The 24,062-nt window shown below is 38.0% G+C and overlaps 1 protein-coding gene and 1 long non-coding RNA gene across 2 annotated transcripts; one reads left to right on the forward strand and one right to left on the reverse strand.

Annotated features, from left to right (window-relative positions):
• Nucleotides 1-614: 614 nt before the first annotated feature.
• Nucleotides 615-21,225, forward strand: LOC137984334 (U4/U6.U5 tri-snRNP-associated protein 1-like). Its single transcript, XM_068831488.1, has 32 exons — nt 615-992; nt 2,210-2,273; nt 3,451-3,515; nt 4,617-4,690; nt 4,790-4,845; nt 6,285-6,393; nt 6,872-6,961; nt 7,893-7,952; nt 8,539-8,575; nt 8,992-9,050; nt 9,240-9,320; nt 9,652-9,724; nt 9,983-10,029; nt 10,434-10,460; nt 10,540-10,599; nt 11,245-11,301; nt 11,678-11,736; nt 12,028-12,128; nt 12,971-13,052; nt 13,486-13,531; nt 13,848-13,908; nt 14,300-14,362; nt 14,953-14,996; nt 15,080-15,178; nt 15,598-15,679; nt 16,228-16,318; nt 16,518-16,553; nt 16,759-16,800; nt 16,985-17,078; nt 17,582-17,671; nt 19,222-19,346; nt 19,480-21,225. The coding sequence occupies exons 1-32, from the start codon at nt 713-715 to the stop codon at nt 19,502-19,504; spliced, it is 2,379 nt and encodes a 792-aa protein (XP_068687589.1). The 5' UTR covers nt 615-712; the 3' UTR covers nt 19,505-21,225.
• Nucleotides 21,057-23,946, reverse strand: LOC137984335 (uncharacterized). Its single transcript, XR_011119111.1, has 3 exons — nt 23,863-23,946; nt 23,401-23,468; nt 21,057-21,184 (listed from the first exon to the last, which is right to left on the reverse strand). It is a non-coding gene; the product is annotated as an uncharacterized lncRNA (long non-coding RNA).
• Between the last annotated feature and the right edge of the window lie 116 nt (nt 23,947-24,062).

A 24,062-nucleotide genomic window follows, 5' to 3' on the forward strand; every position in this document is an offset into this window, starting at 1 on the left:
GTCAAATCCAAGTGACAAGTAATTTATGAACTCTTCGACCAAGAGTAATTTTGAATCATTTGTTGCGCACCATGAGCAAACTCAGTCAACCTAGTAAACACTCGACCCTGACAGGCGGACCTGTACTGACACAGGATTGATCCTTGTGTGGGTTCATTCTCATTAGTAGGGCCAACGTTCACATGGCTTACATGGGTAGAAGCTAGCACTTCACATTACCCTCTAAGAGTTGAGTCTCGAGTAAAAGAACCCTTTGTTTCAATCGAATGAAGGGGTTCAAGTTCAGTTCTAAGAAAGATTTCCTAGATGACGTTTCGATCGTTGGCCGATCTTAGCCCTGAACCAATAGCCCTTTTCACGGTTAGTTTTTCTTATTTGCATGGATCACAATGTAATGTACCCTGGATGCGAGGCAATTTCGGGTTAAAACTACAAAATAGCCCGAAATTGCCTAACATACATGTTAGATTATATTGTAATGCAAATGAGAAAAACTAACCGTGAAAAGGGCTATTCTCTCTAAAAATCTTATTTCCTAAATTTTTTAAATATTAATAAATAATACCTTTACGGTCACGTGACTTTCAAGCCAGGCTACAAAGGAATTGCCTGGTCGCTCAAGAAAAAGCATCATGGCCTCCCGACGTTTTCGCTGCGCATAGAGAGGGTGTTGGAATTGATAATTTTTGGGTTTACGTTTCCCAAGACTGAAATGGGATCTTCTAAAAAGCATAAAGAGAAAGATAAGGACAGAGATAGGGAACGCAAAAGAGACAAGGATCGCAAACACCGGGAAAAAGATGACAAAGATCGGGACAGAGATTCGGATAAAGAAAGACGACGTAAGGAAGAAAGGAGCAGATACAAACGGAGTCACGCCACAGAGGATAATGTCGATAGAGTGGAAAAGAAAAAGAGCAAGAGAGAAGACTATGATGATTTGTTTGAATATGCTGTGGAAGAATCGGCGCGTGAAGATCACAGCAGCCATGGTACTTAAGATTTGAAGAATGCCCTAAACAACTTTTTATATGGGATTGAAATCTAGCACTTCACATTACACTCCATTCAGTTAATTTTAATATAACTTGAGCAAAACAGTCATATCATATCAGGGCAACTGCCGAATAGCCAGCCACTTATTTGCAGACGAATAACAGCTATTGTATTCTGCCTCGTTCTTCAAAAAAACACCGCCGTATATTCAGCAGTTACTCTCATATCAGACCCAGATAATTGTCATCCCTCTTTAAAAAGTGACTTGAACGTGAACCAAAACTAATTACGAACCCAAACCCTAATTTTATTCTACTGTATCAACTCTAGTATGAGGCTGAGACGAAAGTCAGTAGTTGAATCAGTGCACAAAATCAGTGCTAATGTTGTCCAAGAAGTGAATTGTCTGGATGCCGAATCAAACCCTTAACCTTTTGATTTCTACATGTAGCCTGCATAAACTATTTAACACTTGTTCGAGCCACAGACCAAATCAGCTAACTCACTGTTGCACCCAATTGAAATCTCCTGGGGTTAAGATTCTTTGTGCATTGTATTTGCTTTATAGTGTAGTGTTCACATATAAATCATATGGAAATACCTGAAACAAAAGGTTTTATTCCCAAAGGGTTTGAATTGGGTTTAACGTTGAGTTAGCCAATTTGGTCTATTGAGCTAGAACTGCAACAAACATAATAATTACAATTATTGTAAGATGGGTTTTCAGGGTAACAAATTATAGTGTCTGTAAAACTGAAAATGGCTTGAATCCAAGAATGTCGGATGTTGATTGAATCAATTGTCCAGGAGAATGTACTTGTAGTATTGAAATGGCTGTTGTTTGACTGATACTTTGACAAACTATGCTAAAATCACATTTAAAATCAAGCAATTGTTCAGCATAGATGTAAGTCATCTGTCACATGATCTGTGATGTTATTGGTACATTTGTCAGAATAACTATTACAGATTATAATAGATACTTTATCATACTCTGAACCCTAACCTAACCCTAACAACTTGGATCCGAGCTGCAAAGGGTTACAAGAAATGAAAAGCAATTTTGTCCTGGAATGATCACGACAGTATGCATCAAAATAGTATGCTAATTATATTGGGTTTTTTACTATTAATTTCACAAGATAGTAATAAAGTAAGTAGAATCTACATTACAATTTAGCAAAAACTGTCAGTGTGTTTTATTGCTTTATAGGTAATGGTGTACCACCATACCAACAAACACAGGGAGACATATCATTAAGTGTAGAGGAAACCAAGTAAGCTTCATCCATATTTTGTTTTCTTCTTTAAGCAAAGCATTATTAACTATGCATAGAGACAGTGAGTTTTCTGTAGAACAACATATATTCCATAAATTTGGTGGAAATGAATATTGGAAAAATAATCTGTTTCATTTGTTGTTTAGAAGTTGTAAGACTTTTCATGAACTTTTTTGGTATAGTAGTTTGAAGTAGTCCAGGTAATGCTCTTGCACTTGTTACTGATTAGAATGGAAAGAGACATACAAGATCAAGAATTTCCTCCGGGAATACTTGCATTCAAAGAACAAAACAAGACTTGGGGATATGTTTTTTTAAAGAACTGAACAGATTATTGTTGGGTACAAATTACAAGCTACAGATACCAAATCAACACAAATCTTTACTTAACCCTTTACCCCTTAAGTGGCACTCATTGACCAATAAAATCCTCTGGCATTAGACAGAATAAAATCTTTAAGTGTCACTCTCATGAGGAACTACATGTAGGTTAACCTTAATTTAAAACTGTTGGTGGCATACCATATTATCATCAAAAGATTCAAGAACTGATGCTCAAAGTGCTACTATGACCAAAAAAAACAATCTTTTATTATTCCTTGGATTTCAAAACTATGTTAGCTAAACAGTAACTGATTGAAGTTTTACCTAACCCTAAGACACCTGTTTATTTTAACTGGAATATTCCTGTTCATGTGGTCCGCCATTACTAACTTTAAAATCTTGAGAGAGCTGGATTGAGGAGAAAATGACGTCAAAGACTCAATAATTTAAGAATGCAATGTGTGTGTACGCAGCTGAATTAATAAGCAGTGCAGGAGTTTCGGGCTTTCAGACTTTTAAACTAGTGTTTTGCAGATGGGATGTATAATAAGCTGCGTTTAAACGCTAAAATTTTAAGTAAATGACGTCACTTTTCCCTAGATTCAACCCTCTGAGGTCCAATTGGTCAGTTTGGAACATGACTAATGGTGGACGGTGAAATCCAAAACTTACACTCAAGTAAATAGCCTTTGGATAAAAATCAAAGCTTAAAATTTTGCCAGTCAAGTGTTGAGTAATCACACTTTCAAAATCTGAAGAAAAAAAGGAGTGATTTTTTATCATTGTAGCACTTTAAGTATCAGCAATTTAATTTAAAAGCTACTAACAATGATTTTACTACTTATTACAGTAAGCTCAGAATCAAACTTGGGCTTAAGCCACTTGAAGTTCCTGATTCATCAACAGAAAAAGAAGGTACATATATATTAAAACAATTTAAAAATAATCAATCTCTTTACAGTTGCTCCCCATTTAAAGTTGTGTGACAGTCTTAGAAAGTCTCCGTGTCTTTTTCTTTCTTACCAGTTGTGGGGATATTAGTTTTTGTAAATTTTTGAATGGAATGATTTCCTGGAGCTTGCATGATCACAGGCTCTGCATTGGGAGTGTAAACAAGGAGCCAAAGAAAATCAATACTTGGTGAACAAATTGTTTAATGATGTCTTACAGTACATGTATATATGTTTTACTTATTTATGTATCGATGGTAATTTATCTTTTAAAAAAGATGACCCATAAGATTGGGTCATCTTATCACATTCAGGATATCTGACAGAGTAATTGAAGTTGATGTTTGTGACAAGAATCGTGCACTACTGCTTGTTAGGAATTTCCCCTCGGTCTGTTAGGGAGGTGCGGTGGCCTCATGGTTAGAGTGCTCGACTCCAGATCGAGTGGTCCAGGTTTGGGTCCTGGCTGGGGACATTGAGTTGTACTCTTGGGCAAGACACTTTACTCTCACGGTGCTTCTCTCCACCCAGGTGTATAAATGGGTACCGGTGAAAATGCTGGGGGTACCCTGCGATGGACTAGCATCCCATCCAGGGGGAAGTAGAAATACTCGTAGTCGCTTCATGCTACGGAAACCGGAGATCTTTCTCTGTAGCAGCACCATCATTATGGAATGCTTTGCCATTTGAAATTAGAAACGCTCCGTCTGTGTCTTTTTTTAAAAGTAGATTAAAAACTTTCCTTTTTAGAAAAGCTTTTTATAGTTAATTTTAGCTGTTTAAGTGTTAATATTAAAGTTTTGTAAGGCGCCTTTGAACAGTAGGATACCGGCGCGGTATAAATCTTTTATTATTATTATTATATTATTATTATAAGCGCCGGCCTGATAGGCCTTTCAGGCTCCTAACAGAGACTTTACCGGTTAGGTTAAGGGTAAGCCCAAATTTGCCAAAAAACACCAGACTTCATGTACTGTTACATAACTAATAAATCAGTCATGCTTACAGCCTCTGTGACTATTATTACATTATCTCCTAACAGATGTAATCTTTTTTATGTTGAAAGAAAAGACAAATTCTCTCAAAGAAGATGTACATGTCCCTGCCATCAATATGTCTGACCAGAAAGAAACTGAAAATGTAAGTGAGCTTAAGGATAAGAAGTGACGATAGTCATCGTGCATGTTCCATGAGGTTGGCATCAAAATCTGTAAACAATAAATTCATTTTTCTTTTCAGTTTAAAAGAAAATTAGAAGAAATGAGAGAAAAAAGAAGAATAAACAAAAAGTTGGGGTAAGTTTAGAAAATAACACTGACTGACTGTTGGCTCGTTTTGTCTTATCACAGTAAAAAGCAAAACATCAACTTAAATTCTTTCTTTTATGAGGAAAATTTCCTCACTTGCTACCCTGTAATACTGCAATACTGAAAAATAAATAAGTCATTAAGCCAGGGACATGCATGAATCTCTGATATGAAGTCATGAACTAAGGCTTTGCAATTCAAAAACTCTTTAAGTCTGAATTGAAATGAACTTTGTGACAATTATCATCTCAGGTACTGACTTACTAGCTTGGTTATGATACAAGCAACAGTCTAAATTTTTGTCAACTTTTACCTAACTTGAGGGGGGCTTTTAGAAGTGAAAACTCAAGAAATTAACTTCAGATAATTATATGTTTCTTTATGTTAACTTAATTATTACTTTTGCAAAGTGAACATTTTGAGGCCAGATGTACAGATGCGTATGCACTGGATGACACATTTTTAAAGTAAAGTCATGTGCATACAGTAACCAGCTTATAGGGAAATATTTTGTTTTGCAATAATAACTATTGTTATTCTCACCACACAATAACTATATAATACATAATTAAATTGCAACATTGGCACTTCATGTTTTATTTAATTAATGGTAACAACCGAAATACTGTAACTTGGTTGTTTGAGGTCCAGATCTTCACAATCACAACACTTGCTTGAAGGATTGTATTTAAAGTGCAAAATCAGTTATAAACTGTGGACTACTCGGATACTTGAACAGTGCCCTACCTGACTGTAATGCCCTTCCTGCGTACATAAGAAACTTATTCTGACATTTTTAAGACAGTGTGGTATCATACATGTACATGTAATCATAATTTCAAATGCAAGAACTGAGGTATTTTTTTTAAGTTATTATTATAATTTTTAAAATAAATACTAGTGAGCAGCACACAGCAGCAGATCTTGTCAAATTGCTTTTATTTCTCTACTGGTTTCTTCTTATTATGCAGACTTCATCAGGGAGTTTGAACAAGATGGTTAAAAGGAACTTATTTTATACCTTATTTACAAAGTGCAAATCATGTTCCAGCAAGAGTGTGTACAGTAAAAAACACCTACACAACAGTAGGTGCAGGATACAACTAAAATCCTGCATGATGCTCACAGATGTAGTTATTTTTAAATTACTTGACATCATTGCTTTTGCATCTGTTTCAACAAATGCACATACATTATTATTCGTAGTATCATTGACCAGTCCCAGTTATCTTTATACATGTAATCTCATTCCTCAAAATCTCTATTAACTTTCCTCAACCATTAGTTTGTCCAATAAGCATTTCCATACTGTACTTGGGATTGGCTGTGAAGGGTAGTCAGAGAGTTGCCTCATTTTTTTCACAATGTTCTGGTACTGGATGGATTGATACCAGTAGATTTCACTGCAAGTTGTTTTATATGGATAGCAAAGTGAAGACGCTTGGAAGCCGAGACATTGATGAGGATGACAGTGCTGCATCATGGGTGGCCAAAAGCAGGAAAAATGAACAGGAAAAGGTTTTGGCTGAAAAGCGAGTAAGGGCTTTGATAAACACAAAGTAATTGAGTTTTGGTCACTGAGGAATTTTTAATTTGGACACAATGCTCAAAAGCAAAGCAAAGATAATTAATTTTCAGACCTTAGAAATCAGATCTTGTTAGTGGTTTGGCCAGCAAAGAGAAGTCCTACTTTCAATAATAATCACATTGTTTTATTATACATGACGATTGTAGCTCTGTAACACTGTGCTTGAATGGGGTACTATTATTTTAAATCAATTTGATACTGTAGTATACAGTAAACTTAATTTTTTTCAGCATTAATATTGGTGTTCATACAAGTTCTTGGTTCCTGGATCTATAGTGTGTGACTGGTTCATATGAAACTTTGCTGAGTATTTTGGCAAGCCCACATTAAAGGGCAATGATATTGTTTTCAATTGTTATCTTGTAAAAGAATGTAACGTGCCTGTAGATGTAGCTTTTGATATTTTCTGGTTGTACCCTTTAACAGGCACAGCTATTAGCTGAGATGGATGAAGAGTTTGGAATCAGCAACTTGGTAGAAGAAGAATTTGGATCCCTTTCAAGAAGAAGACAACAAGTAAATACACTGTAATTTTTTTATCAAATTGAAATTTCTGTCATGGGTTTATCAAACATCTGTAGTGTTGACACCATAAACCCATTGACTCCTGGGAGTGAGACTTACCGTATTTACCTGTGTATAAGACGACCTTTTGAGGAGGTAGTCTGGCCCAGTGGTTAGGGCGCTTGCCTTGAGATCCACAGATCCCGGGTTCAAACTTGCTCTGACCACTCGTTGAATTTGATCCTGGTGGTCCCTGATTCAACTTCACAGCTGCACTTGTAAATAGCCAACTGCATGGTTTGCCTCCGGCCAGTTGGGATTCTTAACAGTCGCTGTTCCATAGCTTCGTTGTGTTTCATTGGCCCTGAAAAGCCCCTATGGGGAGCGACCAATTAAGTATGTATGTATGTATGTATGTATGTATGAATGTTTATGGCCTCAAAAGAAGCTCCAAAAATCGCCCTCGACTTATACACTGGTCAAAGATTTAGTCTAAGAGCCAAGTTCCAGCTACATGATTTATTCAAAATTAACATAATAATGTTGTCTTGGACATAATGAACGTAGTGGACAAGAGACTTCAAAATGAGTGACAAAAGAAAAAGGATTTGTCCAACTCTAAATGTTGAAGATACTCCTCACTAGCAGAAATAATTATAACAAAGAAATTAAGAAATTGCTTTTTTTGCCATCAAAAATGGGGGATCGACTTATACACAGGTAAATATGGTACATGTAACAGATTTTACTCTGTCCAATGCCAGACAATTTTACTGATCAACTGGGGGTATCCCAGGCCACCTGAGGAGTGAATGGGTGAAGTGCTTTTGCTGAAAGATGGAGACTTTCATTTTCTAATTGATTTTGCTAGTTCATTAAATTTTGAGGACCATGGTGTACTACCTTGCTAAAGAGTTCATGCTCATGCTGTGTTTTGTTACAGAGCTACTCCAACAGAGATTTGAGGGGATTAAAAGTTGAGCATTCTCAAGAACATTTCACGGTGCGTCATATTTAGCAAGTTTAAAAATTGTGAAGGTCTTATTAAGTTACACGTATGTATAACGTTAATGTTCTTGGATTAATTTTTTTAACTGTTCCTTTTTTTAATAGTCAATCGTTCCATGTTATTAATTTTATCAAGTGATTTTTGAACCTTGAAGTTTGAGTCAAGAAAAAAGTAACAAGATACAATTATGTATACAGAAAAGACCTCATTGTTGTTTGGCTTTATTCAGATTACCCATTGTTGTCTGTTGTTTTGATTTCATGATTTGCTTTTTATCAAACTGAAGGCAAATTCTGACAAGTAAACAATGCCAGGATCATACAGTTTAGTGTTACAAGTGAAAACAGAGGGCTAATATAATTATAGAAAAATCTGTGGCAGTGACCAAACTGGCAAGTGATTACTGTGAAGTACTACAAACCTATATTAAGCACAGGTCTCTAGCTTGTGATTCCCCTAGAAGGTTACAAGCAGTATACCCTATTCTCCTTTTCAATCTGGCTTTTAAAAAATGAGACGAATGTCAACAGTGGAAACAAAAATAATTTACCAGGCTGATAATTATGACTTCTTTTTCCAGGAGGAAAGTACAACAATATTGACCTTGAAAGATGCCTGTAAGTTATTTCGAAGTTTTTCAAGTTTCCTTTTTCTGTACTGATAATCAAAGGTAGGGTTCATTAATCCTTGCTGTTAAAATTGTAAAGATTTAAAAGCACACTCAAAGTTTTAAGGAGAGAAAGAAAGGGGTACATTATCATGGTCCAAAAGCCAAAAACTTCAGAAAATGCAGGTAGCATCCCTCTGAAAAAAGGATTAGGAGTAGTTGTCAGCAGATAACAAGATTAAATAATTATTCTATAGATTCATCAACATTAATTTTAGGCATTGATAGAGCTTGATTAAACTCATTTATTTTCTCATCATCTGGTGTTTTTGTTTGTTCATTAAATGCAATATGTTACCCTGTGTTGTAGATTATCAATAATTTCAGTACATGCAGTTTAGTTCACCCTCCTTTTATTATTTTTAGCTGTTTTGGATGAAGAGGGTGACACTCTAGTTAATGTAAATATTATGGACAAAGAAAAGGTAAGATGAAGTAGGTAATCATTTCCCAACTTGACATGCAAAAGAACAACTCTTTAAATAAGTTGTACTTATGCATCATGTTTTCTCTTGTATGCTTCAGTAGGCACAGTGTAGCTCTCCAACTTGCTCCATCAGGGTTAGTGTCCAATGTTAACAGTCAATAGTGATATTTTTGCCATTCCTCCTCAGGGGGAAAAAAACATTGAGCTTAGAAAAAGGAAACCTGACTACAGGCCTTATGATGAACCAGAAATGGATGAATATGGAATGGTAAGAGTCTGATTCATATTTATCTGGTAACTTGTAAGGAGACTTCAGAGTGAATTTCCCAAATTTTTATTAGAGATGGCACTTGCTTTGTCTGTCATCTTCAAATTCGACAGAAAGATGCTTGAAATGGCATCACACCAATATAATTACAAAAACACTTCTCTCAGTTCCACTTGGTTCTTTTGTTATGCTTATGCTGTATTGCCTGCTAAGAAAAGTAACAAAATTAATTGTTGATAATCATAATAAACCATAAATAAATGTACTTCATTTTGATGTATTATTATAATTATGTAAGTGTTCTAATTTCAAATTAATATTTTCATTTAAGACCAAGCCAAGAGGACTGCTGCAAAAGTATGATGAAGAAATAGATGGGGAGCAAAAGCAATCATTTGTTCTGGGTAAAGAGACAAATGATTTTCAGATGATCTCTGTCTTTGCATTTGACATTGTCATCTGTATTTCCAATAACAAAACCCAGTTTATTCTAGGATCTTAAGAAGATGCGGGTGGAGTACAGTGTAGTAATGGATTGGCTAGCTGAAAGCAAAGCTATCATTATTTTAACTTACTAAAATCAGCAGTGCTACGTATGTTTGAGGAGCCTCAGGACAGTACTCGTCCTTTTTCTGATACACTTTCGTTGTTTTCATTTCAAGATTCAGGAGGGGCACATGACTTATCAAAAGAAAATGAGGTGAAAAAGGTATGTGTAGATAGAGAAAACTCAAGTAAAAGTGTAGTCATTGAAAGCCACACACCTTTCCTTTTGCTACATCTATGTACTGGTACATGTAACAATTTAGATTACTGTCTTTCAAACTTGGAATCAAAGTGTGACAATAGTGAGTAAACCAGAGCTGTTCATGCTCAAGAACAGTTGATGGTTACTCCACTAGTGATTGCCACTAAATACAGATGTAGAGCATGTAATTAGCACTTAGAAGCTACGTTTTTGTTTTTTATATTTTTAACTATTACAACACATATTAAGACTATGGTTCTACAACAGTTTGGTCAGTTTTGACAAATTACGTTTTTCTATAATTTAGTCAATTTAATAATTAAATTATCTAAATTATTTTGTTTTTGTTCCCATTTCAAAAACAGATACAAGCCAAGTTAAAAGCACAGATGGTAAGCACAACTTGAAGGATAGTTTTAGATCTAACTAATCAAATTGTACTTCAGGTATTGCTTTTAACTTGTTTTCTAGGTCTCACTAGAAATAGCCAAACCTCAACTAGCAGTAGAATACTACACTCAGGAAGAAATGGTGAGACTTTTTGTTAAATAAATGCACTCTGTTAACTTTACAGTAGTTGAATTTACTCCTTATAGCATAATTATGTACATGTACATATAGACCACTTTCTAAAAACAACTTTAATTATACTCTTTGTATTTCCCCCCAAATTTTGCATAAGCATTGTTTTCGTTTTCTCTTGGGACCATTGTAAGTTCCAAGAGAGACTGGAAACAATGCTTATGCAAAATGTGGGGGAAACAAATGGCCTACTGATTAATGATTGCAAAGAAGTTATACAGTTGTATGTAGTCTCTCATGCATCATACAGTATTAGACCAAACCTAAAATCCACCTGTGATGGAAATAATAAAAATGGTTGATCAGGACACTTTGTGAATATTAATCCTAAAAATATCAGAACAGACTTAAACATTGCTGAAAGAATGGCTAGTATTAAAGAGGGAGCAGTGAGAGAATTTGTGCATGTTGTCAAAAAACAATACTGACAGTACCAAATCAGCAACTGTACACCAACAAATTTATTTTGTGAGGTTAGGGTTAAGGGGTTATTTAATAATTATTTAATTATTTAAGATTAGGACTATTTAATAATTATTATTTAACAAATTGCAAATGACATTGTACGTTTTATGACCTTCGTACATTTACAAGGTGAAATTTAAAAGACCCAAGAAAAGAAGAAAAATCAAGAAGAGAGAAATATTAAAGGTAAAGCAATGTAATGGGGCCCAGGATTGATGAATATTATATTACATTGTCTTATTGAAGAATCGAAAACCTCAAATTTAGTGTTCTGAAAGCTTCTTACTGTATACATGTACCTGGTGTAAAGTTATTTGATGAGTGTACTTTATGAAGAACAGAAAGACCACAATCACTAATCACTGTCTTTACAGCCAAAAACCTTCACATTCATCCTCCCACAATTTATCTCTGACTGGTCAAGGAAATGAATAAAGTATATTTCCATCCAGTATCAATACTACAGTTTCTCTCAGGTTTCCACTCCCTTCCATATAATCTTACTATATCTATCGGTTATACAAGTCCATGGAATTAACATGTTCATTTGCTTGTTTGATAGGCAGATGATCTTGAAGACTTACCGGGTCAAACAGATTTGAACAGTGATCGTGGATCAAGGTACATTTGTGCAGCGCATACAGACAGACTGAAAGCTTTCCTTTTTAAGTTGTGAGATAATGCCGGTGATGCATCTTCGTTTTCCAAAAGACCAGAAGGGTGCACTGTTTACAGTTGTCACTGCTAATGGAGACCTAGATTGTAGGCCCAGCCAGGTTTTAAACTGAGAAAAATGCACCTCTAAGCAGACAGGTGCTTTACTCAATGTACTCAATTTCCCAAGCCGCTAAAATTATAAGCCCTTGAAAAGCTGTTCAGAATACCTCAAGAAGTTATTTTCCTTCCAATCAGAAGTGTCAAGTCGATCCTAAAGAATGCACCCAAGAGAAATGAAAAAGAGCAAGATGATGATGATATGATGGAAGTGGATCCTCTGGCACCAGATGAAGAAGGTTGGTTTGTACAGCCTCACATGTACATGCATCTTATAAAACTTGTGTGTATGGAGTTGAGAAACGTTCCCAGGACCATCGGAGCAATTTCTGGTGATAATTATACCCTTACAGTGCTTAAGTCAGTAACAACAACAACAACAACAACAACAGCTGTTTATTTTTGAGTGAAAACTCGGTAGTTTAAACCAGTAATCACCCCAATGTAGCTACACTACATTATTGACTTTATTGAGGCCCGAATCTGTACGGCATTTTTCAGAATATCTGCAAGAAAGATTTCCTCAGTTTTTCTGAGTTTCTCAACCAGGGCATCTAAAAGACTGTGTTTCAAGAGTATCGTAAATTAATGCCTTTAAGATTACTTACTGGAACGAATGGTTTGTTGTAAGTTATTTCTGTCTTCCTTTTGTCGAAAAAATACCTTGTTGGCAAAACACATGTATTTTACATGTTAGTGATCTTAAGACCGGGGCCAGTCTCTTGACATACAATACATGTGTTTGTGCTCGCGAATATCATTAATATTCGCGAGCACAAACCGTGTCTGAATATCCAATGTGACTCGATAAAGGCAAAACTTTTCACCTAGCCTCTAGGGACTTTGAACTTAATCTTGAACATTAATATTCGAGTTATCTGTAAAATATTATATTTGACCTAATGTTGGTGTTATGAGGAGACCGAAACGTTGTCTTTAATAAGTATGTTTCTGCCCGTAATTTTTATCATCAAATCCATTACATTATCATCCTTGTAAATATGTTAGTCATAATAAACTGAAGCGATGTTATGGACAATCATATTAATGCTTCCGCAAATGATTTTTATTTCCACTTTAGAAAAACTTTTGGATGAAACAGATCACACTGCTTTAGATGAAGAAGATGAAGCTCAGTTGGAACTCCAGTTGGCATTGGAAAGGTAAGCATTTTTTTATCAGCACCGCTAGGCAGAGAAAGAGAAAGAAGGGCTAAAAGAGAATGATCAAGATAAACAAGGGAGGTCCACAGGATCCACATCCAATTTTTTTATGAAATGGAGCATGGAAAGTCATTAAAAATGACACCAATTGTGTTGTAGGAGGATGTTGTTCTTGTCTTTTCATCAATGAGAATATTTGTGAGCGAAGGAAATTTGTTAGCTTACATAGCAGAATTGTCAGACAGTTTTGGTGAAACAAAGGTTTACTGTTCAGGCCTTGAATGTCGTAAAAATGTATTATCCGACAGCGGTCGGAGGTACTAGCTTATTTCTTTGCTACTCTAAAAATCCGAATCGAAATGAAGCTATGTGTGTATGTATGTATGTAGGTATAGTCGGTTCCCTAACCAATGAACCTTTCTCTTTATCTTAGATCTCGTCGATTAAAACAGAAAAAGGAAGCAACCGGCGTTGAAAGGGTGTGTGCAATTTATACAGTCCTTGTAGTCAGCGTTTGGGTTTTGCTGTGAGACGGAAACCTTGCAGTTTGGTCAGTGAAAGGCTCTAGAATGTTGGAGAGACAGTTGTAACCATATTTGGAGAAGAACTACATTAGGCATTATACATGTACATGTAGGGGGCAGATAAATATCTTGGGCTCGCACCATTCTTTGCTTGACAGAAAACTGTGGTGTGGGGCTGAAGGTTGTCATCCATTATCCCTTTGTTACTCTTTAGACAAGGTTGTGCTACTTTAGACATTGTCCGAACTGTCGCCTTGTGGTATATTTTCAGGTTATGGAGGCACTAGCGACAGTTGTAAAACAAGAAAAAGACGAGGAGAATGGCAACAAGGGTACATTGATTTCATCATTGTCTAATATTTTTAAGGGAGACCTCTTACAACGAGAACGGTCGGGAGCATGACAACAAATCGATATTGTGTATTGAAGTGAAATCAAATGGCGATTCCATTTTTCTTTAACTCGCAAGTTCTGTCTCTCTAACCCTTATCTTTAGTTTAGTTTTTCTCTTTGTAGAAAGCGCGGTTACTGAAATAAGTTATAGATTTGATTTTGTGGCAAGCTGGAGGCTTTAAATTTCGTTTTAAGGATAAAAATGGATCTTGATATACCGTATCACAGGGAAGCATCAATCAAAAGCTTTCCAATTGTATTGACTGCATAAGGGTGGTCTGCCTGTGCTTGTGCTCCGCTTGTGTCTAACTATCTCACTTTGTATTTCAGATGCCATTGTCTTGAACTCGACTTCCGAGTTTTGTCGCACGCTCGGAGAGATTCCAACCTTGAGTAAGTTCAGCAACCATCTTTCTTAATTTCTATTTGCGTCGTAATATGGAAGGAAAACTTCAAGTAGGCAAGATCTCATTTCGTCCGCTCTTCTAGTTGGTAAATGAAATAAGGGGCGATTAGCCGAACGGAATATTGTATTTCTTATGGGTTTCCGCGGAGTCTTATCCGAACACTTACATACCTTTCAAACGTTTGTGCTATCCTCTGCCAAACAAAACCTTCGGTTGACCTCATCTCACCTCGCCTCTTCGCGCTCTGTTGCGCATAAGGCCTCCACACGTTTTCTCCAACTGTCCCTATTCCTCGCACAAGCTCTTGCTTGCTCCAACGACCTCCAGCCTGCGTCCGATCTTTCTTCTCAACTGTTCTGCGCCTAGTTGTTTTGGGACGACCTACATTGTACTTTGCGCTTACCAACAGGTGCCCAGGTCAGTGCTGTTGCGCAGTGATGTTGCTTCTGCATTCGCAGCACATGTCCGAGCCACTTCCATCTCCTCTTTACCGCCGTGCTAATCCTTTTGCAGCCACAAAGCTTATTTAGCTCATCGACAGAGACAATTGATGTCCTGTAATTTTCTTTGTCGTAGGTGTGCCTGAAGAGCAAATGGAAGAGAATGAAGATGATAATGAGGTATGATTAGCCGCAGCCAGCTCCATTGCATTTCTGGTTTATAATAGCTTATTTTGCTGTTGTTGTTGTTTTTTCATTTTCAGTGGCGTATGGATGTTGAGAGGGATGACGAAGCTGAGCCGCAGGGGGGCTGGGAATGGGTTAAGACTCAAGAGGAAAAAAGAAAAAAAGAAAGAGAAGAGGTTTGTGTAAATCAAGAAGGGAGCAACTCTTTGTCACTTAATTCGGGTCTGCGGTCTGCGTGCTGTGAAAGCGTTCCCCACCTCACCCTCCCTCGAATTGTCCTTTTAGTAATAAAGTGTGGCAGTTGCCTTAAAGCGCTCTCCATTTCCCAAGGAAAGTTGGATGTGAGGGCCTATGGCTAAATTGCGGGGGTTTGCCGGCCTTCGGGTGGTATGCCCCTGGTTGGTTACAAAATATCTTACACAACGCGGTGTCGGGAATAAGTGTAAAAAGGACGGTTTTTGAAACAGTTAAGGTTTGGAAGATGTCTGGCGCGTAGTGGCTGTTAAAAGCCAGAGAGCGTTAAAATGAAGGATCAGATGAGGCAACTGTAGGCAAACCTTCTTCATTCTTTATTCCGCTTTTCTTTTTTTTTCAGGAAACGGAAAGTAGCATCCTCGAAGCCGAACCTTTAGTTGGAAAAGGAGTGGCCGCAGCTTTATTTCTTGCTACTAAGAAAGGTACCCAATTGTGAGGTTAAGTCCCACAGGACCGTACTCCACATGTCCACAGGTCCTTCGATTCCAGACCTTTAGAGTGAAGTTTATTGATTCTTGAGCGTGTTAGCTGTAGAACGAGGATAGTGAGGCTAATTATGCATTGTTTAGGATTTATATACCCGTACATATCACAAAGTCTCGTGGCGATTTTCCAGTTCTTTCTCTAGGGTGAGATGGCACGTCAGCTTGTAAAGGCACCTCTGGCTGCCGCTATCAGTCCATATTTGATCTCACCCACCCACTCAACCGCTGACATTTTGCATGCAGTCTAATGGTTGTGGTAATAACCCTCTGAAAATTTTGAAATCGAAGTCTGTTTTAAAAAAAAGAACTGGAAAAAAGACCCTTTTCATTTTGTCGAGGATGGTACAATCATACAAATTCTGTTTAGATTGATTACCGACTGATAGCGTCAGATACATTACAGTTACATCCCATCCGATTCTATTCCCTTTCGTTCCATTACGTTAAAAGGGCTAATGGCTTTGTGATTGTTCACCGTCACACAGGTTTATTGGAACAAACCTCCAAAGCAAAGATTGAGGGAAAAGCACTTCCAGTTTTACCCTCAGTAGGTGTCGTGGATGAAGAAAAAATGCGGTAAGAAACAATACTTTTAAAGTCTTCAGAAACGAAAACATCGAATTTTATCTGTGTTCTTGGAATTTGTTATAATTTACTTACGAGGGAAGTCCATCGGTTTTCTGTAAAAATGTATTATCTTGAACTTAAGGAATTTTGGAAAACACGGGTCTTTCGTAGGTAAACGCTTGTAATCACTATGCTTCGTTTATTGCAGAGAGGAAGAGAAAGAACGGGGTGGAAGACCATCAAGGTGAGAAATATGCTCTAGATTGTTGTTGTTGTTGTTTTTGGTTTACATACATGACCGGTATGTACCTTTTAACAACGCCTTTTGTCGAGAACAAGGAACGAAATATTGTTAGGGGTAGGTCAGAATTGGGACGAGTGATTGGTTTCGTGCCGCGGTGTAATTTATCTGTAAGTACAACTAATAGTGTGTTGTATATCCGTTTTAGGGATTTCGACAGGGACCGCGACAGAGATCGTGACAGAGACAGGTGATTTATATATCGTATCATTCCATTACGAACAATTGTTTGACTAGATACAAAACTCAAGCGTTTGAGTTATTTTTTGCTGTCCTCTATGCGGAAGGCAGAGGGAAGACTGTTTGCTTTCATGTGATCGCGTGAATCGCAGCGTGTAGTCCGTATTTTGACGGGTTTTTTTTCTTTTTTCCAGATATGGTGGATCGTCAAAAAGCAAACAGGAATACAAACCAGATGTGAAGCTCGAGTACTATGATGACAACGGTCGCTCTCTTACGCCTAAAGAGGTACGTGTAGTTGTGTTTGTCTTAAAATAGAGCTTAACATTGAATTTATTTAAAGAGAGACCTTTGTTCAAAATTTACCAATCATGGGATGCGATTAACTCTTTGTTGGTGAAAAGATCACAAACTGTGCCATGCTCCTTTTTATGTGCGAGGCGTGAGGAACTCATAAAAGGGAATTAGAAACGTGCAGCAGTTATTTTCGCTTTTGGAAGTGGTACTTTGATCCGTAAATTGTGACATGATATGTCGTGCAAACTCAAATGGAAAAAATGCATGGCATGGCCTGAAATGTTACGGATTTATGATTTATTTTCCAACCAAGAAAACGCAAGTAAGCCAGTTGCATCTGTTCGGGAGGTTTCACTAAAGATTTCTCACTTCCCTTGTTTTTACGCGTCTCTCAAAGGGCGTGATAGTAGTTTGCGCTGACCAGTAATATTTTTCCTAGAAAGAGTAGCTCCTGTTTGCGAATGTAATAGATGACACGTGCTTTCATTCCATAGGCTTTTCGCCACTTGTCACATAAGTTTCACGGTAAAGCATCGGGTAAAATGAAATCAGAGAAAAGAAATAAGAAGAGACAAGATGAGGTGGTAAGTTGATGAAGCTAAGTATTAGGTTTTCTCTGGGAACAAATGGAAGGGAAACATGGAGCAAGGTTGCCTCAGTGGTGAGCGCTCTTCTTTTCTACCACTGTGTCCCGCATTTGAATCCCGGACTCGACGCCATTTGTTGATTGGGTTGTTTGGTTCTCCGCTCTGTTCCAAGAGGAATTTCTCCTTGTACTCCGGCTTACTTTGCCGCCTTCTCAAGTGACCTAAACTGAGTTGATAAATATTGATCTGCTTTAATTAGATTGATTCGCACTCTCCCTACTTAGTATACCACTTGTATTGGGCTAGATATTCTTGAGACTTCTATATTATCACTGTTATTATTTATAATCATTGTCATTATCATCATCGTCGGCGTCATCATCATTATCTTGTTGCACAGAGTCTGTTGCATGGTTTTACACCAGCTTGGTCACTGTCTGCCAATCCCTGGAGAGGCATCTTGGCAGACAGTACTTTTGCCACTGTACGTGCTGTGCCTAAGAAAGCAGAGTTTTGTTAATTTTTCAAATTGTATTTAATTGAGTTAAATTTGGTCGAGTTGTGAACAGTGAGATAGACCTCAAGGCATCTATTACCACTTTTTCTCCCTGGTATCTTCCCAAAGTCGCACTACTGTATCTCCACCGAACAGGCGTCGATCTTGTCAAGTTAGCGATGTTGCATATTATTTGAGATGCATTCATCTCCTGTATGAATAACAGAAACCGCTAACTGATGTGACAAAAATGTAGAAGGATACCATACGACCAGTTACAAAGCGGTATTATGTACTTATTGACTGAGTGAGAGGGCCGGACGGGAAAATATTTGGCCCGAGGTCATGGCGTACGGACCGAGCGCATTATCATATGACCCGCACGGACCCGCGCGCGCTTTCATTGCAAAACTATTGAGTAAATCCCCGTATGAGAGCCGTGCGCGATAACGCGAGCAGGGCCGGAAAAAGCCGTCCGGCCCTGCTAGGATCGCGTACGGCCCTCTTACGGGGATTTTCTCAATAGTTTTGCGATGAAAGCGCGCGCGAGATGCGATAGATGATAAAATGCTTATTGACTGAGTTAGGTCGGGCCGGACGGGAAAATATTTGGCCCTCGGTCATGGCGCACGGACCTCGCTGCGCTCGGTCCGTACGCCATGACCTCGGGCCACTCCCACTCAGTCAATAAGTACATAATATGTGACCCTCCACTGGAAAACAGCGAGTAAGGTGAACGCACGCGCACGGCACGTTAACACGTTGAAACAAAAGGAGTGTGACTGAACACGTTAGAAGCGTGATAGTAGCCTTCCTCATTAAACTTGAAGCCTTTGTTTTTCACGCAGGCGAAAGACAAAAGAGCATGCGATGAGGTTGCGTGCACTTACATGCTCACAGTGTTAACTTCTAACACGCTGAAGCTTAATTCTATGGAGCCCTGGTCGATAAATCTTTGCAGCAACAGCTTTTCGAAACAACTTTGTACAGAAGGTAACTGTGTCAGTAATTTTAAATCGCTCACTGGAGAGATTTTCGTTTGTATGCGCAGGCACTTCAGAAGATGAACTCGGGAGACACGCCGCTGAACAGTACTGCACTGCTGATAGAGAAACAGAAAAACGCCCAGTCGCCCTACGTCATCCTTAGCGGAGGAGGACAAACCTTCTCCACAGGGTGAGTGACAAGATTTTTTTTTTGCTACTCTTTTCCTCTTCTTTGTGCCATATTCATGTTCTCATTATCATGTTTCGTTAAGTGGTTCTTCAGTGCGGCATTTTTTCATTTTGCTTGTTTATACTACTTTTAGGACCACAATCTCCAAACGAAAATGACTATCGGAACTTGAAGCATCTGTACAGCAGTTTCTCCTTTTGATGCCTACCTTCACTATTGTGACTCTGTATCCTCGTGGCCATTTTTGGCGAAACGTGACACAAAACGTGCCAGCAATGAACTGAGGGACGATATGCATGTGATTCTGAGGAATTATTTGTCTTTTAATGCGTCCGTGGGAAGGGAGCAGCCATCACAGTATTTTCTAAATACATTGCAGAACTGAAATAAGATAGTAATTTTTGTTTTGTCATGAGACTGATTGAATAAGCAAAATGATGAGGATGCGGGAGTCATTTTCTCACCCATCCTTCACTGGAGATAATTGTTTAGGGCCTCAGTTTTCTCTTTGGTTATATTTTACTTCTTTTCTCGTGAATAAAAATACATGTTGTGACATAAAACTGAAAAAAAAAAAAAAAGGAAACCTGTAGAGCATTGCAGCAGAATCCTTCATGTAAAGATTTTCCAACTGGTTTCTTAAATTATATTTTCATCACTTGTTCATACTGCATTCATGCATTTTGTTCTCGTTCCGAACTTCGAAAGGCAGTGATTAAACAAGTGATGGTAAGGGGGAGGACTGAGTAGTTCGTCGACCAAACACTTCAGTCAATGATAGCAGATGGCTTTGCTGCTAGTTAAGTGGTTTTTTTTCTGACAATGTAGTGTGAAATCCCGCTCGCAAGACTTCGTGTTTTCATAGGATTAATTAAAGAGGGAATCTCGCCAATCGCCGGAGGGTGGCGAAGGTGGTGTACGAAATAACAGGAAAAGAGGAATTCAGGAAGTAGGCACATATGCTGGCTTATCCATCGTTAAAACAGATGTTTTCTTTCTCGCCCACCTGCCAAGTTATTCCTGTGTTCCCCTCTAAGAAAGGACTTCCTTGCTAAATCTGCTATTTATAAAGCACTTTGTAGAGCTGGTTGAAACGGTCACGTTCTCTTTGGTTTAATATGGCATACTTCTGTTGAGTTCTTGCGCGAGATTGATATGGGAACAAGCAAAAAGGCATCTCAATCTCGGTGTGCAAAATTAAAACAAAGGTTAAATCTTTAGGGGAGGCCCTGTTGCCTGTGGAACTAATTTGTCGGACTCTTAACAAGTTGAATAGCTCGCAGCGGAACAAAATGTTGTAAGCTTTTTTCCTGATCGTGGGTATTAAAACTTCCTTGTAATTAACACTTGCTTTTTTTGGAGGTATTTTAAGAGACATTAATTAACAACTTGTTTGGCGGCCACGTAACTTCTGGGCTGGCACTTTCTCATAAGCAGCTGTTATATCGCGCGGAAGCTATGGTCCCATTTAAATCCCGTATGAAGGAACAAAATCATTGTAGGAAAATATCCCTGTGCTTGTCTCTATGTCACTGCTAGCCACCTACTCAAAAGGACGCATGGCTCAAGTTTCCTGCCCCCTCAATTTATACGGGACAAGGAAAAGAGATTTCTCGGGTAATTGAGTCATGACTTTTTAGCGATAGTGTGGGTAGCCTGCGAACGCAGACGAGAAACGAGAGAAACGATCGCCGGAAATACGTTTGCGTTCGCAGGCTATACTGGGCTATGATTCTTCCACCTTTGTGGTGTTCAACTTTATCTTGGAACTCAGGCATCTTTCAACGGATTCTAATTGTAAAATTGTTTCATATCAGCTTTGCATCAGGTCAGGTCACCTGGGAATCGAGAAATAAAAACATTAATGTTGTTTTAGCAATGTGATTCTTCTTTTTGTCGTTAGAATACGTTGGTCAAAGTTCGGGGATGTTACAGGCAAGAATCTTTTGAAAGTGGTTGCCGTTTGGCTTCTGAAATCTCAACACCAGAAACAACTATTTTTAACGTAGCCAGCTGAAGCTAATAGGGAATTTAAGATCTGCGACGCGACGGTAACGAAAACGTCATTTAAAATTGCAAGTTCAGGTTTATTTATCTTTTCCGTCGTTATGTCGGCTTGTATAACTTCTAAAAACTGGTGTAACTCTCCAGGAACTGAATTAGGAGGTGCGATATTGAAACTACGACAGAAAATTCAAATTCGCTGCCTTTTGTTCACGTTCTCCGTAAAACTTGAGTGGTCATTTCACGTCGTAGATTTGCCGAAAACGTGAAAGAAATGTACAAAAATGAAAAATGCACGTGTAAAGCGTGCAAAGCTATTGTTTTTGCTCGTTAAATATGCAAAATTTGTGACGTCGTAGATGTTAAACTCCCTAATGTGACCGTGACGCGTCGGCACATTAGTCGATCCACGCGACTTCCTCCCAAGTTCCTTAATTGATTTTAATTAAGCAACTAATGGAATAATATTTGCTCTTAAATATTTAATGAAATTACCCGAAGTTGTTCTGACTCGCAATTACTTGATTTCAAAATTAAGACGTGGCATACTGATTACCAACGCTTTTCAAGTTCAATTGTCTTCTTTTCTCTCCCCGATTTTGGGTCTTTGTCCATAATCTTGTTTTAGTTCACTTTTAATTTCTCCGCTTAAGGTTTAAAGTGATGAAAGGTCACTGAAATACGAACTCGTGGTTTTGACAAGTTTTCGGCTTTGAAATTAGATATGCCATCTGGAAGAGGAACGTTGAATTATATAAATTTTGAACGATTTGAAAACTACCGAACATTCAGTTGGACCAAGTTAGGATATAAATACTTCGCGTGTAGGTCCTTTGCCAAAACTCCACACGAGTAGCCATAAGATTTCTGTGTTTCAAAAAAGGAACATTTCACTTTGGCATTTATATCTGGGGCACAGAGAAAGAAAAAAACGTTTAGAGTTTTGTCCAGGTGAGTAAATTAGTTTCATGTTTTAAAATTAAGTTAAGAACCTGGTGGTCGACGTTATTATTCGTTCTTTGGAGAATTCATTATTCAGTGATATCTTGTTACTTCATAGAGATACTCTTGGTACGATCGGTGAAGCTGCAAAACGCTTCTCGAAAGGAGTCCAAACTGCATATAATCGAATGCACGCGAGGGGCTCGCGCGAGAAGAAAGGAGTAAGGACATTTCTCTTTGCCCTTCATTGGAATAGGCTTTTGGTTTTCAAATATTGAAACGTCCTTTGTTCCACATTATAGCTTATCTGACACAAAGATTCAGTATATCAGAATGAATTTGGATCGGAAAAGTTTGAACCAAAACCAAATTTATGCCCAAATATGAAATGGGAATCTAAGATGGCCGCCTTATCAGATTGGATCAACAACTCTTAGCAGCAGCGAACAATTTGATTGGCCTATTTTGGAATTCTTCCAGTCAGTAGACTTTGTTGGCAAGTGACTGTATAGGCAAAAAAAATCTGTTGCAAATAAGGCAAAGAAAAAAGAATTAAGCCGTAGGAATTGGTTTATTTCTGTTGTGTACAACAACAGTTCCCTCTTTTGTCAGAGTCATGCAGTTATCATTTTTTTATGTTTCGATGCTGTTTTGTGACATGGCTGTTGTTTTTTGCACGCTTTTTATCATTTACTCTCCGATATTACACCTTTGAGCACGCTTTTGTCACCTCATCTTTTTTTGCAACCCAGACCTCTGACTACTGTGAAATGTCTTGTGTTTCCTTTCAGTTTTTTCGAGCAAATGGCAAATTCTTCAGTAACGTTGTGGATTTTGTCGTTGGCAATTGTGTGTTCACTGCGCATATCACAGAGTATGGATCCAATGAGGGCAGCATTGAAAAGCGTTCACTGTGAGGCGAGAGGTTACAACCTCAAAGTCAAGGTTATTTATTTGCTTATTCCTTGTTTCTTTGTAATATCTAATGCATCAAACGATTGAGCGCTCTGCTAGAGAATGATTCCAAAAGATGGTTTTCTTTTAATGATTCCGATACATTGTTTAGGTTGCTGGATGCCAAGAGCGTTTAGTGAGAATTAACACTTGCCTGGGAACATGTCTCTCTTTTTCAACGCCAAGTGGATTCAGCTACGAGCAAGTTAAATCGTGCAATTGCTGTCAACAGATAAAGACCAAAAAAGTGTCCGTGGAACTGCTGTGTCGAGACAAATATAATCCTTCAAGGCTCGTGAGGTATTATCATCCGATCGAGACGGCAATCCAGTGCCACTGTACCTCCTGTTGATACAGTGGAAGACAACCATCTCCAGGATATACTGTAGACATTTTGTATGCAATTTTTCAGATTTCTTTCGCATTACCAAGAACAAATGAAGACACTCGTATTAAGAAAACCAATATTCAATGACTGCATGGTTTTAACCAGCTGTTTTAACCCGCTGATTGTGTGAGAACGGGTGAATTTACGAAAACTAAGATCTAAGAACCCTTGTATTAAAACAGTGGAAATCAAGGGAACGAAGCCCGAGCTAAACCCGGAAAGACTTACCGCTAGTCAGAGATTTGGGCGCTGGATTTTGGCTCTAGACAAGGTTTAAATCAAACAGACACAACACCATGACACGGCCTTGCTTATCATTTGAGTATTGCCGTGTGACAGTAAAAACAGTGACACTCGCTGATGCTTACTTGTTGACATGGAAACTAAAAATGTGATACACGAATTATTTTGTCAGTACACATATTTCA

This window comes from Montipora foliosa, chromosome 14 (assembly GCF_036669935.1).
Source record: "Montipora foliosa isolate CH-2021 chromosome 14, ASM3666993v2, whole genome shotgun sequence".
NCBI classification, from domain to species: Eukaryota; Metazoa; Cnidaria; class Anthozoa; order Scleractinia; family Acroporidae; genus Montipora; species Montipora foliosa.

Excerpts from the sequence above, each read along its gene's own strand:
- LOC137984334 (XM_068831488.1), top strand. The coding sequence starts at position 713 with ATGGGATCTTCTAAAAAGCATAAAGAGAAAGATAAGGACAGAGATAGG. Across the intron at positions 8,576-8,991 it reads ATTGACCTTGAAAGATGCCT|CTGTTTTGGATGAAGAGGGT; the intron begins GTAAGTTATTTC and ends TATTATTTTTAG. Across the intron at positions 17,079-17,581 it reads GCTCTCTTACGCCTAAAGAG|GCTTTTCGCCACTTGTCACA; the intron begins GTACGTGTAGTT and ends TTCATTCCATAG.